The sequence below is a fragment of the Anser brachyrhynchus genome, assembly GCF_964034855.1.
Source record: "Anser brachyrhynchus genome assembly, chromosome: 3".
Taxonomy (NCBI): domain Eukaryota; kingdom Metazoa; phylum Chordata; class Aves; order Anseriformes; family Anatidae; genus Anser; species Anser brachyrhynchus.
The window spans coordinates 122835940-122852299 of record NC_137696.1 but is presented as its reverse complement, the minus strand read 5'-3'; the positions used below and the strand labels follow the sequence as shown (position 1 = coordinate 122852299).

The 16360-nt window shown below is 44.8% G+C and overlaps 2 protein-coding genes and 1 long non-coding RNA gene across 3 annotated transcripts; 2 read left to right on the top strand and 1 right to left on the bottom strand.

Moving 5' to 3' along the window:
* Positions 1-993: 993 nt before the first annotated feature.
* LOC308193255 (gallinacin-7-like) lies at positions 994-2815 on the top strand. Its single transcript, XM_080587740.1, has 4 exons — positions 994-1033; positions 1806-1907; positions 2273-2399; positions 2676-2815. The coding sequence occupies exons 2-4, from the start codon at positions 1850-1852 to the stop codon at positions 2689-2691; spliced, it is 201 nt and encodes a 66-aa protein (XP_080443866.1). The 5' UTR covers positions 994-1033; positions 1806-1849; the 3' UTR covers positions 2692-2815.
* Positions 2816-6667: 3852 nt separating this feature from the next.
* Positions 6668-10485, top strand: LOC308192454 (antimicrobial peptide THP2). The gene is made up of 4 exons (XM_080586042.1): positions 6668-6808; positions 7967-8045; positions 9429-9549; positions 10257-10485. The coding sequence occupies exons 2-4, from the start codon at positions 7988-7990 to the stop codon at positions 10270-10272; spliced, it is 195 nt and encodes a 64-aa protein (XP_080442168.1). The 5' UTR covers positions 6668-6808; positions 7967-7987; the 3' UTR covers positions 10273-10485.
* A 2951-nt stretch (positions 10486-13436) lies between these two features.
* On the bottom strand, positions 13437-16137 carry LOC308192455. Its single transcript, XR_013948822.1, has 4 exons — positions 16010-16137; positions 14572-14659; positions 14197-14323; positions 13437-13689 (listed from the first exon to the last, which is right to left on the bottom strand). It is a non-coding gene; the product is annotated as an uncharacterized lncRNA (long non-coding RNA).
* Positions 16138-16360: the final 223 nt, after the last annotated feature.

Genomic DNA, 16360 nt, shown 5'->3' with positions numbered 1-16360 from the left:
GGGCCAGACCTCCTGCCTGGTGGGACACAGCACAGCACAGTCTGACTGCCAAGCTGGCAGCAGCTGCATGCATCTGGGTCTTCCCACCATCCTTGAACTACAGAAACGTACTTCTCAAGGCATGGGTTATCAAGTCTGAAAGTTATCAAGCATGGCTTGACTTTTTTAAGTTGCTGGTTCAGGTACAATGATTTGTTTGACAATTTTTTTTAGGGGTTGAAACTTCTATAGCAGAGAGTAGGATAAGCAAAGGCGCATCCAGAGGAGATGGGGTAACATGGGGGAGTGGGAAGGTCCCAAAGAAACAAGGACCAGATAACCTGAGAAATAAATACGAGGCTGGCAGGTATGCTGGTTATCCTGCCAGAGTCTGGGCAGCCTGAGAAAGATTAAGTGGAAGTTTGTATTAGGAAGGACACTGAAACAGCAGAAAAAAAAAATCAAGAGTAACTCTAAGAAGCAGCAGTAGAAATGGAAATGTGATCCATTATGATTTTGTATGAAAAGTTGTATGCATTTAGGTTAAAATTTCATATACTACTATGCAGTAAACTATTAACTATGCAGTTAAGAAGCCGAAAAGAAAGCAGTGCTCATTCTTTTATTGACATGGACAAAAGAAAACCAGGATAGACGTAAAGGACAAAATGTTACGGAGGCACACAATGGCCATGCTGCTGTTGCAAGCTAGACAATTAAGCTGCACGCTGAAGGCAGAACAAAGACCCTGCAGGACCTAGGAGGCAGTCATTGCATGTTCCCAGGTATTTCACATAACCCTGTGGCCTAACGTCTCTTACAAAAAGTGAAATGCTGTAAGATGGATTGCACCAAGATCGGGGGATTTGTGGTCAAAGCAGTTCCAAAACGGAGCCTCCTGTCTCATTGGAAGACACCAAAGTGCTGAACAAAGCTAGCTGGGAAAGGCTTCATTCATTGGCCCATGACTGCTCTGCCAGCAACCCCAAATTTTATATAAAGAGGCATGTTTGGGTCTGGGGCATCTGCTGGAGAAGAGAGACAGAAGGCAGTGGTGAGTGATCCTGCACCTCCTCTGCTGATACCTCCTCCCGTGCCTTGTCTTGGACACGCACCCTCACCTCCTTCCCCTTTTCCACTTCTTTTGCTTTCATTCCTCTTCAATCCAACGAGTATTCAGCACTCGTTAACCCCTCCCGTCTCATTACTGCAGTGAGCGTGGCGATGTGTGCATGTCCTGCAGAACCACGGGTGGCTTGCAGGGACTGCAGGAGGAAGCTGTCTTTGCTGACCTCCAAAGGGAGTGGAGATAGACCCAGAAACATCCACTGTAGGCATCAGAGATTGCCTTTTGAGCTACGTAACTTGCCCAAATTTCAGTCCCATTTTGGCTGAGTTCAAGAGATAAATAAGTCCTTTTCTGACTTTCAGAAGGATGATGGTAGTAGACTTAGTCCCTGAACACTTTGTGAACTACAGTAGGGTTGAAAGTAAAATTCATGGGTGTGTGTTGGTTTCAGAGTAATCTGTCCTGTGTCGTGCAGGTCTGGAATATCATTTTTCAATGCAAGAAGACCAGGACAATTTAAGTTGAAAGGAACTGTGGGGACTTCTAGTCTGAATCCCTGCTCAAAGAAGATGTGGTTAGGTTGGGTCAGAGGTGCATTTAGGGAGGTTTTGGATATCTCCAAGGATGCAGTTTCCACAGCATTCTTCATTCAAGTTCACTGTATTTTATAAGCCTCTGGGTTTCGTCATTCAGGGCATGTTTTAAGCACTCCCCCAGTCAGGAGGGAGCAGCCATGCGGTGAATTTTGGTCTTGTAGTCTCTGTTCCTTGCAGATAAGGACTTCACAGCTCAGCAGTGGCCATGAGGATCCTTTACCAGCTCCTGGCTGTCCTCTTCATGGTGCTCCAAGGAGTGGCAGGTAAGCTGTGACCATGGCAGGCTGGAGAGGTGGGCCTACAGGAGTGTCAAGAGGTTCACCAAGGAGAAGCCCAAAGTCCTGGGGAGGAACAGGCCCAGCACCAGGACAGGTCAAGGGCACCCAGATAGAAAGCAGCTCTGCAGAAATGGACCTGGGGGGCCTCCTTGGAGAGCTCCCAGAGCTGCCAGGACATGGGGCTGGGCACCCTACAGGGGTAGGGGGGGGGAAAGGGGCACCCAGGGGTGCCCCCATGCTGCGATTCTGTGATTCTGAGATGTGAAGAGGAATTAGAGAGGAGAGAGAAGGTGCATCCACTTCTGCTCACTTATGTGGTAAACAACTATTCTTTTTTTTTCGCCGTGCAGGTCAGCACGTCTTCCCTAGGCCAGTCGACCCTTGTGTACTCCAAAATGGAATCTGCTTTCCGGGGATATGTCGGCGGCCATATTACTGGGTTGGAACGTGTCGTAATGGAGGTTCCTGCTGTGCGAGGTATGTGAAAGTGCAAGGCATCACCTCAGCAGTGACTGAGATCCTCTTGGTATTTTCTCCTGAGTAATATCTGAGAGGCACAGCTGCTGACAACATCTTCTCTCACTTCCCCAGCACCAGCTTTGCTGGCACGGAGGGTCCTCAGGGGGCATTCACGTTCCATGGCAGCTTATCTTGTGGTGCCGTGACATAAAGCAGAGAGATCCCCCCAGAATAACATCACTGCAGAAAACCTCCTGGTGTGTAAGCTGAGAGTGTCTCTTTTTCACCATGCAGGGGGTGGAGGCACTGATGACTCCCTGGATTCTCCTTGGAAATCCTTTCTGCATCTACCTAGTGGCCTCTCAATCACCCTGACCCCATCACTCCTGGTGGCAACAGATCTTGCTCTCACAAGTTTCCTTTGCACTGAAGCAAACAACAGCATCTGTGAAAACATAAATTTGGACCAGGCCTCACCACAGAAACCATTTCTTTCCTCCCTTTAATAAAATTACTTCTGATGGCATTCATATGGTTGAACTTTGGCTGTGTTTGGTGGGGAAGGAGGGGATTTTTCCTAGGAATACTCTCACCATAAGCAGTAACACACAGGTGGGCTGGTGGCTTGTAGAGTCTGGAGAAAAAGAGGCTGAGGGGAAACATCATTCTCTACAATTACATGAAAGGAGGCTGTAGCGAGGTGGGTGACAAGGGCATGAGGAAATCTGCCTCAAATTGTGCCAGGGGAGGTTTGGATTAGATATCAGGAAGAAATTCTTCACAGAAGAGAGAGTTTAGGCATTGGAACAGGCTTCCCAGGAAAGTGGTGGTGTCCCCATCCCTGGAGGTATTTAAGAGATATGGGGATGTAGCACTTAGGAACATGCTTTAGCGGTGGACCTGGTGGTGTTAGGTGATGGTTGGACTTGGAGGTATTTAGGGTCTTTTCCAACGTAAACGATTCTATGATTCTATGATCTAACACTTGTGTCCTGCTGCAACCCCAGGGAAAAGGGAGGTCATTTGATCCTCAATGGCCACGTTCCTGGAAGACTCTTGCAGTGACCATGGTCAGGAATGAAACGTAGTTTCTCTCTGTGATGGGTGCTATTGTACAACAGGTACATGTTCCTGTAGCTTCAAAGCTGCTTTTCCAAGGCATTTTACTATTTTGGACTGAGATGTCAGAGACAGATTTCATGCTTTCTGTCTCTTTTTCTCTGTCATCGTTGCCTAGCAGTGTAGAAAATGCCAAGGTATCTCCAGCCACTTCCTTCAGTGGGCCTGGAGGCATTTGAGACATTTCGCTCCTGAGGGGACCTCATGAAAGTGAAATACAGCAATATTTTGGATGACATTGGACCCCTGACAGGACCAATTAGAAAAGAGGCACAAAGAGGGGACAAGGACACCAGCAAACACATTCCCACTGTGTGGACCTTACTGCTGGCACAGCAGCACCAAAGGGCTGGACTCTGCTCCTAGCTTGATACCTTTAGCTGTCAAATCAAAGAGAAGATGGAGTGGGATCTGTCCATGGAGATTTTAACCTCATATTATGATTTCTCCTTGGTTAATCAAGATTACTACATGATCATTAAATTCATCACCTTGGTTAGATAGTTTTAGTACACTGATCAAAGTGTATAACCACGTATATATATTTGTTACTAATTGAGATGATCTAAACTTGTCTTGAAGCTTTGTCTGTTAGCTTTCACGAAGTACATCCATTACAGATGCACTTACAAATATAGAACACCACCTAAATACCAGCTATCCTGCTTCGGGTGGATTTACTTTGGTAGTACAACAGCTGGTAACAGCTTTTGCAGTGAATCTAGAGGAATCTGAATTTCTTTATACTGTACACTCCACAATTGCATTAAAATGCATTCGCCTCCTATGCAATGGTTATGCCTTATGGCAAGAATTCAGTTCAACACACATGAAGGAGGTTAAGGGGTGCCATTGTCACACAAATGAGGAACAGTGTCCTGGCTGTGTCTGAATACAATGACCTGGAGATGCCTGAAGCCTTCATTGCAATGAACAAACTGTCCTCTGGAGGTGAGGGGTGGAACAGCAGTCAGGTATTGGTGTAGTAGCATTTTAAATAAGAGATTTATTAAATAATTTGATATCTTTAATAGTAATTTTATTAAATAATTTATTAATAATTAAATAATTCAATGAAAATGATACTATAAAAGACCTTCTTAATATTTTCTACTTTTTTTTTTTTTTTTTTTGACCAGAAAACTATTAGGAGCAAAGTTTGGAATTATCCCTTCATTTTGCTCCTAACTGCCTCAGGTTGAGTAACAATTACAGTTGGTAGGCAAGCTAACCACAAACTCTTGGCAAGTTGTGAAGCAACTGCATGTTATGCCATTTTCTTTCCCTCCATTTTCTTGCTTTATGGTCAGAAGTTCATAGACACACCAGGAATTGAACTATCAGTTTTTTATACTGCAAAGAAACCTGTTCATTTTCAAAAATATGTAGAAAATAAAAAGCTACCTCATTCATATCAGGATATGAATTTCAGGGAAATCATTTGTAGGCATATTTTCATATGTGTCTCTATATATCTCTCTCTCTGTGTGTGCCTGTGCATGTATGCACATATGTATATGTATGTACACTTATGAAATTGATATCAAAGTATTAAAAAAATTACCATACTAATAACTAAATTGAGGACTCAATAAGAAATTAAATATTTCAGTTTAGTTTTGAGAATAAATGATCTCTGAGCCATGGTGCCATTTGAAGATGGATTTTGGTCTGTTAAATACACCTGTCATTGAAAATAGCAAATGCATCATAACCTATTATGATATAATTTGAGTGTTATATTAAAATGATACATAAACAATGCTTTGTTGACTGAAGGGAGGTGTAAATTAAAATATGATATGAAAGAATATTCAGTATTGGTGTCTTTGGATAGCTGCTGGGTACACCAAACTTAACAAGTGACTTGGTGCGATGGAAGTTTAGTAAATAAGAAACGATCCACAGACCTTAGAGACTGCTGATGCTCCTCAAATCTTTGTTGTATGGATTTACAGATTGAGTTTGGATTGGATTTTGCTTTTAAATAGAGCCATAAAGCCAAGTAAAGTTGAGTGGGTGTTTGGAGGCACAGCTGTGCCTTCAGAATAGAGCCAATTTCAAAGATAGACGGGATTGCTTATGGCCTTGTCTACTGAGTTTGAATATCCACAGGTATCAAGATACTACAAATTTGCTGGGACCCTGTTCAAGTGTTTGACAACCCTCATTGTGAGAGGTTTTTAACTTTACATCTAATTGGAATTTCCCCAGCTAAAGTTTCTGTTTGTTACCTCTCATCACTGTGAGCCTCAGACAGGAGTGTGGCTCCATCTTCGTTATGGCTACTATTGGGTGATTATGAACAGTAATTAGATTCCCCTTTAACTATCTTTTTCTCCAAGCTGAACAAAGATGGGTCCCTCAGCCTCTCCTCATATTGCTGATCCTCATGTACAAATTCTCCAGGTTTAAAAGAGAAAGAAATATTGGATGCACACTACAGGACCTGGTGGTGGTATAGCCCACACTAGGCACTGCAATACCTTCAGAGCACCTTTGGAGCACCTTTAAAGTAAAACGTCTTGTTCACTTTCCTCCTAGGGAATATAGTTTGCATGCATGAAAACCCCTGCGCAACCTGAATCAGCATGAAGACCACGAGGGTATTACTTCAAAACTATGCTAATGCAATTGAAAATTTCATTGTGGGTGCTTCTCTAGGAACGTCAGTGTTTACCTATGAACAAACAGGCAAGACAGATGTTAGGAACTGAAAAAAATATATAAATGAAGATGTGGAAACAAAAGAATAAACGCAATTAAGCACTATACAAATCCAAGACGCATTTTGGTTATTGCATGTGATTGTAGCTAGACTATTCCCAAAGGCTCTATGTTCTTATATTCTGCATTCATGGAACAGAAAATAAACTAACGGGGAGAGCACACAGACGCTCTGTATTGCAGTGCCTTCTGTTGCTCCCAACCAGGAATGGTTCGACATATGTCCCAAGATGTTTGACACATACCCCTGTGGTTTAACGCATCTTACACAAACCGGAGTGTCACAAGAGGTATTGCATGGAGAACCTGGGATTTTCCAGGAGCAAATCTTCAGTAGGCTGAGGCAAACTCTGCTTTTTGACTGGGAAGTGAGAAGCAACTCGATTCTGGTTGGATTAGAAGTCACCAAAAAGATGAGTCCCGTTTTGATTGGCTCAATGTATACTTGGTGAAAAGAGAAAGCAATCGTCACTACCCATAGCAAAGATGTTATAAAAGACGCTTTCATCTCACAACTAAAGCCCCGTGGAAGGAAGGGACCAAGAAGAGTTCGTCTGACCTTTGGGCTCATCTAGTACCTGGTAACTTCTCGGTTCTTTTCAGTCTTTCTTTTAATATCTTCTCCTGTTACGTATTTTTTTTCTTTTTTTTTTCTCTTTTTTTTTTTTTTTACAAACAAAAAAACCTCTGCATTATTAACCTAAATTTTTATGTTACTAAAAATGTTAATCTACACAGTTACACAGGTTGAGTAAGCAGTTCAAATAAGAGCTAATGCGTAGTAGGCTTTGATAAAGATACTCTGCTTATTAACTCCTAGGAAAAAATGGGTCTGGGTCAGGTTGTTTTAAAGAGGTCTGTGGTCCAGAGAAGCTGCTGGCTTCTTAGGCAGAAACCAGAATATATTCGGTATCTATGTTAAGAACTTTATTTAATTTTCAGAATTAAGTTAACTTTGTTTATTTATTTCCCCTGATACTTTCAAATATGTAGAATTTGGAGCGGACTTCTGATACTAATTGCAAATCCCCTTTGGGCTACTCTCTGCCGTTCTATTTGCAGAAATACAGTATTCCATCACAACCTCGTTTCCCTGCATTGCTTAAGAGAAAATAATTTGTGATGGATCAGAATGTCAAGATATATGATTAAATACCTCCTTTCTATCCAGAAGCCCCCTCTAGGCTAACTTATCCCATTTTACAAACATTAGTCGCATTAATCATTGACTGCTTTAATGAAGTCATTGCACGTTTGTTTTTTAAAATTTCAATCATTCTAGAATAAAACTGATGAATTTGAGCAAGTAGCTTTTAGCTGCTATTTCTTGATAAGTTTTAAAGTTGCAAAATGAACGTTTCTTCTTGTAGTTTGTAAGCTTGTCTGTAGGATCACCTCTTTCTGCTTAGTGTTGTTTATTTATTAGATAAAACATTTAACCAAACCTAAGGTCATGTCTGCATTTTGGCTAAGGGCTATTTGCAAAATGTGAGAGGAAATCTGAGCTAAAATAATTTAATAATCACATATCCCGAAAGCATGTTGCCCCATATGTCTTTCCTTTTCCCAGAAATGCTCACACAGCAGTCATGAGGCCACACAGGCATTACTGGGTTTATTGAAAGTTTGAACAAAAAGTAATATAAGTGCCATTTTGATTAATACAATGTTTGTACAGTTCAGAAGACAGTAAGTTTGAGGGCTGTCTGTCACACCTTTCTTGGTCTTCTTCCCTGTAGTGGCTCAGCAGACCTGCAGCCATGAGGATCCTTTACCTGCTCTTTTCTCTCCTCTTCCTGGCGCTCCAGGTTTCTCCAGGTAAGATGAAAAGAAACGAAAGGATGCTAGGAAGGGATTTTTGTGCACCCGAAGCAAGCTCCCTGGCGCATTTTAAGCACTATTAGTTAAAATGAATAGAAACCAAACAGGAGTTAATCAAATACTCAGCTTGGTGCCTGTGCTGTCCACGTCTCCTGTGAAAACTCTTTCAAAGTTGGGGAAATAATGACTGCTGAAAAAAAAAAAAAAAATCCTCTTCGTTGGTGTCTTCCTAAAATGTTGATGCTAAATGTTCTGGAGTTAGACACCCGAGACTCTGCCTGTGCTGGCCATGGTTTTCAAACAACAAAGTGGTGCACATGTGGGCAAAAATGAAGATTGGCCAACTATTTTTGGATAGGAACCAGTAGTGAAGCCTCTGAGGCATGTCTCTGTTCCATAAGGTAAAGGACAAGGAGCCAGGAGGTCTGTATCTTTCCTAACCTGTGCTTTAATGCTAGATATTCTGCCTCCATGACCAAGATACAGGGCTGGGACTTTGGGAGTCCTACCCCTAAGTGTTCAGCAATGCCACATAGGCATTTATCAGTCTGACCTTCTCCCTGAAAATGCTGTCCCCGTGTTGTGGTTGAACCTGGCCGGCAGCTAACCACCACACAGCCGTTCGCTCACCCTCCCCCCTCCCTCTCTGGGATGGGGGAGAGAAACGGGAAAGTGAAGCCTGTGAGTTGAGATAAAGACAGTTTATTAAGACAGGAAAATAATAATAACAATAATAATAGTACTAATAATAATAATGTGTACAAACAAATGATGCACAATGCAATTGCTCACCACCCGCTGACCGATGCCCAGCCTACCCCCGAGCAGCCAGCCTCCCCACCCCTATATATTGTTTAGCAGGACGTCAGATGGTATGGAATACCCCTTTGGCCAGTTTGGGTCAGCTGTCCTGGGTCTGTCCCCTCCCAGCTCCTGCTGCACCCCCAGCCTGCCCGCTGGCAGGACAGAGCGAGAAGCTGAAAAGTCCTTGGCCTGGTGTAAACACTGCTCTGCAACAATTAAAACATCAGCATGTTATCAGCGCTCTTCTCATCCTAATCCAAAACATAGCACCCTACCAGCTACTAGGAGGAAAATTAACTCTGTCCTAACTGAAACCAGGACACACTGGAATGCAGAAGAGTCCATGTAAAAATCGATACGTGGGAGGATAACGCAGGGAAGGATTTGTAAATCTGCTTTGTGAGCTCTGCTCTTACCTGTCCTTTCCATGTGGCCAAATCTGGGCAACAGCAACAGACTTTAAGAACAGTTATTGGTGAAGGCAGCTCAACGAATGGGAAATCCTGCTGGCACTGAGACTGCATTCACCCTGCCCTGCAGAATCGGAGGGAAGTAACTTTGTTCTTCTTGTTGCAGGATTGTCTTCGCCCCAGCGGGACATGTTTCTCTGTAGGAAAGGGTCCTGCCACTTCGGAAGATGTCCCATCCACCTGGTCAGAGTTGGAAGCTGCTTTGGGTTCCGCTCCTGCTGCAAATCGTGAGTTTGCCATTCACTGAGGTTCATCCATAGCAGACAAATATATTGCCTATGTCCTTAACCCCAAAGTGAATTTTTGAATGTTCAGACTGGACATAAGAAAAAAAATAATATGTCATGAGGACAGTCTGGTCTTGAAGTAGGTTGCTAGCAGAGCTCCGGGGTGCTCTTTCTCCTGAGATGTGCTCCATGATGTGCCTCAGCAAGAAGGGCAAAGTATAGTCAGAGATGTCAGGCATGTGCTGCCCCAGGTCTCTTTGACCACTTTAGAACTCCTCTGATGGAGCAAAACATCAGAGTTTAATATTTTCAGAGCTGGGTTGCTGTGGTGTGTGGGGAACAAATGGGAATTCAGTTTTGACTGCAGGGTGAACAGAGATCTGAGTGTTATCGGATGTGTGTAAAAAAAAAAATGCAACTATGTCATAAAAAGAAACTCTCATACCAAAGATAACCTATTCTATTTTCACTCGGGAATGAACACACTCACCCCAATATCAAGGAACAGCAATTTAATTCCCTGCTTTTCCTGGGGCAATCGGAAAGCACCCTTCCCACTCACAGGCGTGAGTGCACAAGGCTGCCCCAGCCTGACTTGCACCTGACATTAGGTATTTGGGAATGTATATACCCAGGAGGAAAATATGCATGGACTGCGAGTAAGTAGGGAAGGAATGCAAATACATTTCTTTTTTCTCTTTGTGCAGGCCATGGGATGTATAAAAACTTCGTGGACTGTCCATTCAAGAGCTACGAAAATTTCTTCCAGGAACTTTCTTTGAATCCCCTTCCTGCTACAACCACTGGATCCTGCTACAACAAAGTCTTAAGCACCTCTTGTTTTTAATGCAAAAAGCTTTATGATATAGAGTAAATCCAAAGGTATTCTGCATTGCCTTCCCTCCTTTTGAATAAATTGCCATTGCGTAGCATTCACATTGCTGAAACGTGGGTGTCCATTGCATGGGCTAAGGGTGACGACTGTACCTGGGGTTTGATACGTAAACTCCAAAGGTTATCAATTTACAGTGTGCCAACCGCTCCTTAATTTGGGTTTTTCTGAGATATGTAGCTGTCAAGGGATAGATAGACATGGACTGAATACCTTACTGGCTGGAAGAACTCAGCTTCCCTTTGTGGGAAGGTACTCAGATGCCAAAATTCTTCAAAACAAACAGAAAAAGCAAAACAAACAAACGAACAAAGATATGCAGAAACCCTTTATTTTCTTTTGGGAAAGAGGAATAGAAATAACTGAAAAAAGAGATACCCACAATCTGTTAAAACATCAGCACGTGGGACTCAATGCTGTGGCTGCTGGAAGCTGCCTATGAGCATCCCTGGAAAGATGTAGGCCTATTTCCTTATTTTTTTTTTTTTAACAGTGCAACAGGTTCAGCCACTTCTTTGCTCTCCAGAAGTTGTTTGTCCTGCAGTTTCACAGCAAAAGGTGCAAGTTTTGCCTTTTATTTTTCACCTGTCCCTCTGAGAAGATGCATAAAAGCCAATAGCTGGAGAATTATAGCTTATGCCTGTCTCTCTTCATTAGTTCCTCTGCCACCCCATGACACACTGCCTCCAGTTCTTAACTGGGATACATACACTTCTGAAACGCTGCTCAGGAGGTGATTTTGTTTGTGCGCCAAAAACACAGCACTTATACGTCCCGTGACTTTCTTTGCACTTCTTAGGTGGGAACAATCTTATCCTCAGGTGTCCCATCTGACTTCTAATCCTCTGTAGCACAATTTCTTATGTAGTGATATAAAAATTCATATCCTGATTTTTTTTCCCATCATTTCCGTATCGTAGCCAAAGGCAGGGACTGTCATGCCAAATTCGGGTAGCATGGTGACTAGGGCAACCCTTAAATAGGACAAGGATTCCTTTCTCCTTTTCCCCCCATTGGCCTTGTAACACGTGCTAGGAAGCACGTATGGGAAATGAAAAGAAGCAAAAAATTCTCTTTGTCTTGCAATAACCCCCCCCCCCCAAAAAACAAACAAACAAACAAACAAAACGGAGCAGAGGAGAGGGGGAAAATCCCCTCCCTTGCCCTGATGGCCACGCTGCTGTGGATGAAAGCAAGCCCAGTGCTCTGTATTAATGGGGAAAAAAAGACACCAGAACAGAAACAAAGCTGTGAAACTGTCTGAAAGCATCAGGGTGATTTCAGTAGTCACCATAACAGGTGCTGAGAAATGCAACAGTGGAAAAGAATTATCTTATAAAAAAACAGTTTTTACTATTTAACCAGCAGATAAGCAGGATAATTATGCTGTATTCATTATTAGACCAAATACAATATGAAAAAGCAACATCTAGCTTGCTGTTTCTGCTACAACTTCCTACACTAAAGAGCGTTCAACGCAGTTAACACACCGCACAGATAAGATCCTTAAACCTTACTTACAACATTTAGAATTACAGGTGTGCAACGGACAGGACTTGCAAGAGACCTTCACTCTTCTACAACAGCACACGGAGTCCAAGAGCAATATCAGATGGCACTAGAAATGTAGGTGTTCAAGCAGTACGTACTGCACAGATCACATCATATTTGGTATCGAAATATTTCTTCTTGGCTTGACTTCTTTCTTCCCCCCTGCAGTTCTGCCTGAACTACATAAGCTTGTCCAAAGTGCTTATATTCTCTTGAGCAGCACTGCTCCACAAGGTAACCTTCCATGGTTAGGTCTGCGGACAAAGCACACACCATGAACATGAAGGACAAGAATCGTGGTTATTTCACAACGCAGGAGGAGTTGGTGGGCAGCCAGGCACCAGCTGTCAAGGTTTCCCTAGAGTTCAATTCGAGCAGAAACTTCTTTTTGGTGATTTTTTGAGCTTCAACCTTTATCTTGAGACAAGTCTGCTTTTTGAATACAGTAGGAAAGCAGACTCATACATATCATCAAGTACAACATAGAGAAGCACTTCCTTCCCATCTTGACAAGACTGAAAGTCCCTCCTAGGGAAAGTGCCAAGCCCTGGGGCCCCCAGGTACAGGGTTGCCATCTCAGGAGAGACACAGGGAATGGTATGTGCTCATCCCACCCCTTTACGAGGTTCAGCTGCCTGTTTTCAAAGCCAGGATTCACGTGGAGCTGCTACATGGCGTTGAATCACAGTGCTGCATGAGAAACAGCTGTGATAAGCAGGACCCTCCCAAACATCATTGGAGGACTTCTTTTAAGCTCGAGCCCTTTGCCTTGGCCCTTGCTTGAGGGGAGATTTACATTAGAGGTGAGGAGGAAATCCTTCACTCAGAGGATGGTGAGGCACCAGAACAGGTTGCCCAGAGAGGTTGTGGATGCCCCATCCCTGGAGGTGTTCAAGGCCAGGTTGGATGAGGCTGTGAGCAACCTGATCTAGTGGGTGGCATCCCTGCTGATGGCAGGGGGTTGGAACTGGGTGATCTTTAAGATCCCTTCCAACCTGAGCCATTCTAGGATTGTATGATATTCCCTCCAAGAACTATAAAGGACTCCTTGTGTGCTGCCTGGGGGATCAGACCCCTCCAGAAGGGATGTGGGGCTGAGAGAAGGCTGGGTTCTGTGGGGCTGGCAGCTGATGAGGGAGATGTGGGTCCCATCCCGCTGTGTGGTGAGACCTGTAGGGCCAACAGATGGGGTCGGATGGGCAGCCCTGGCCGTGCCCAGCAAGGCACAGCCCTCTTCACGCTGCTGGCACTTGTGGCTGCCTGGGATAAGGGATGCCCGTGCTCACCCTCCCCAGCAGGCAGCACCCACACAGCGCCTTCCTCACCCGCAGCAAACAGCCTGGCCCCACAGGGACTGCCAGCCCCGGCATCCCCACGGTGCTGGTGGGGAACAGCACCCCTGGGCACCCTCTGGCACAAGGACACGCGCACGCTTCCCACCAGCTGCAATGCCAAACTGCACGCCTTTATTCGAGCAGGGAAAAGCAGCCTTTGGCCAAACGGCAGCAGGCCTGGGGCAGGATGTCTCCAGCACACGGGTGCCCTCGCACCCAGCAGGAGCAGTGCTTCCACTCCCACGGGCACTGCACGGGGAGACTGCAGGGGCGGGAAGGGGAGAGGATGTCAGGAGCTGTTTCCAGGAGCGAGAAGCGAGGGGGACATCCTGCTTTGAAAGTCCAGCTGTTCAACCGAATAGTCTGCAGAAAGAAAGCACGCTTTGAAGTCATCTGCTTTTATTCTGTTTCCCTTCTTTTTTTATCTCCCTGTGCATATCACTTCTCCTGGATAACAATGGCAATGACATATTAAGACTAATCCCAATGCAGATAATCAGTTTGTATTGCAGATGGCTTGTTTGCAACCTTGTTTCCAAGGATTTGCAGAGGAGGGAGTGGTTCCTCAGCTTCACACTACCTACAGGACAGCCTTCATTCTTTTCTAGCCCGGGGAAGGATTTCTGAAAGCCCCCAGGTCAGGCAGCCCCATGGAGCTGAGGGGAACGGGGAAGGTGCTGTCTGACTTATGGCTCCACCTGCCCCTCACAGGGCACCTTCTCCTTTCCTAGATCCTTCCACCTCCCCTGGTTTCTGCCCTGGAGCATGTATAGCACAAAGCCAGTAGCGAGGCTTGGGGCTTAAACACAACAGCAGCTATTTCTGCTATCACAGTCGCAGCCCAACTTCATCTCCAATCCCAAAGCTTACTTTTTGCAGCAAAAGAAAAATCTTGAACATTTCCCTGAGATGCCAAAGGGGAAAGGGCAGTTCAGAAATCCACAGAAGCCCTTTTCTCGATGACATTGCTGCTTGTTTCCTGGAACCAAGGAGGATCCTGCACAGAGCAAAAGTTAAAGAACATGAGTATGGGATACCTATAAAAATCGTGTGTGGGTCTAGAGGGGCTGATACTGCCCATGGATCTCAGCCAACCATGTGCACAAAGCATCAAACCCAAAAGCCCAGCCGTTCATCAGAACCAACACCTCCTAATCGTTACCCATCTCTGGCAAATCACTTCCCAGAACATGAAGAACCCCACTCGTGGGGGTTCACACCTCACCCCAACTGCCCTCTTCTCACCTGCAGCACCCTGGACCAAGAGGAGGATGAAGGGGAAGAGCAGGTACAGGATCCGCATGGTTTGCGCCTGTCCCAGGTCTTCACGGAGCTGCAGAGGGGAGACAAAAAGGCAACAAAGAAAGGGCATGGAGAAGGCTGGGCACACATGGCATGCCAAACGGCAGAACCACCATCACTAACAAAAGGAGGTAATAAAGACTCAGCATTACAAGTTCATGGATATTCTTGAAGCATTTGGGGAAGTACCAGCCTGTTGGACAAACTAGAGTGTTTTTCACTGTCTTTGAGCAATCAGGTCTAGTGGAAGGCGTCCCTGCCCATGGCAGGGGGCTTGGAATTAGATGATCTTTAAGGTCCCTTCCAACCTATTCTATGATTCAATGATTCCTCGCAGTTCTTCCTGGTATTTTCCCCAAAACACAGACTAGAAGACTCATGTTTAATTGTTGCCATTTTATTCAGGACAGCATCTACTGAAACTCAGATTATAAGGAAAGAAAAATTACTTTTAATATTTATAGTCCCTCAGGACTTTCACAGGGCATGTTTGTCTCCTGAGCAGAATTAAATAATTTTCCTGCGATACAGAATCAAGGGGTAACACGAGATACACTTTCTAGCACAGTCAGCAGGTCAGAAGTACCACTAGTGCATTTGTTCTCTCACTTCTGTCTCTTCTTAATCAAATGCCAAAGCAGAGATGGTTTACACATCAGGAGATGCTTGTGTCAATAGTCAGTGCAATTCCAATAGTTAGGTCAATAAAAGATCCAGGCTCTGGAAGTCAGAGAAATGTTTGCACCTGGAGATGCCACACTATATGAAGGGCTAGTTGGTGCTATACACCTCAGGTGGTCCACAGCTGGCCACTGAAACCACCCTGCCCCATCACCTCTGCTTCCCCAGGCTCAGGAAGGTCATCCTGGCTCAGTTAGGGACTGTACCACCTCAACTCACGTTAATTCCCAGGTTTCTCAGCAATAAGAAAACTCCCCAGCCTCACATTTACTGCCAGCGCTCCATGCAGCCGAGCCCCGGGGAGGAGCAAGAAGGCAGGAAATTCTTGGTGACCAGAAACAGTAACACAATTCAACCTTTTGAGTTGACTGAAGCCTGAAAAGATGGAAAATATATTTTGCTACCTGAACTTTGCCCCGTAAAGTCCCTGCTCCCCCCAGAACAGAAGACGTTGGGTGTCTCCTCCAGCATCAAGGCACCTTACCAGTCTCCCCTGCAGTTAGGAAACCCCAACTCCAGCTTCCAAACGCTCTGGGCTCCAATACTCATATGAATGTTTATTTTCTTTCCCAGCCTCCTCTAGTTCTTGTTTATATTCACAGATTCTTCCAACAGTTTGCAATTTAGATGGTTCCAGGAAGATGGATTTGCAGAGAGACTGAATGGCATCTTTCCTGAAAGAGGCCCTGGAATTACTTACCTGATGATGGGTTTGGTTCACCAGGAATTATGTGCATCCAGGGAGTACTGTTTTGCTCCAGACACCCTGGTTTTATAGCAGGTGGGAGCCGGGCTTCTTCATGCTGCTACCTCTGCCCTTGGCCAATCAGCCAGTGACCCATCGGCATGGGCATGGTGGGGTTGCTCCTCATCCCTCCCTGCTGTTGAGGTGCCTGCTGGGGGCGATCAACATTGCAACAGCAGTCTTCACCGTTATCCTCATGCAACACGTCTTGTGACACTCCGGTGCACAGCGGACACATGGGCTGTAGCGGCTTGTTGAAATTTTTTCAGGATGTACAAAGCAATTGGTTGGTGCAGACAGCAAGCA

Bases quoted from the DNA above. Each gene is read 5' to 3' on its own strand.
- LOC308192454 (XM_080586042.1), top strand. From the start codon at position 7,988: ATGAGGATCCTTTACCTGCTCTTTTCTCTCCTCTTCCTGGCGCTCCAG. The intron at 8,046-9,428 runs GTAAGATGAAAA...TTCTTGTTGCAG, and splicing joins GGCGCTCCAGGTTTCTCCAG to GATTGTCTTCGCCCCAGCGG.
- LOC308193255 (XM_080587740.1), top strand. From the start codon at position 1,850: ATGAGGATCCTTTACCAGCTCCTGGCTGTCCTCTTCATGGTGCTCCAA. The intron at 1,908-2,272 runs GTAAGCTGTGAC...TTCGCCGTGCAG, and splicing joins GGTGCTCCAAGGAGTGGCAG to GTCAGCACGTCTTCCCTAGG.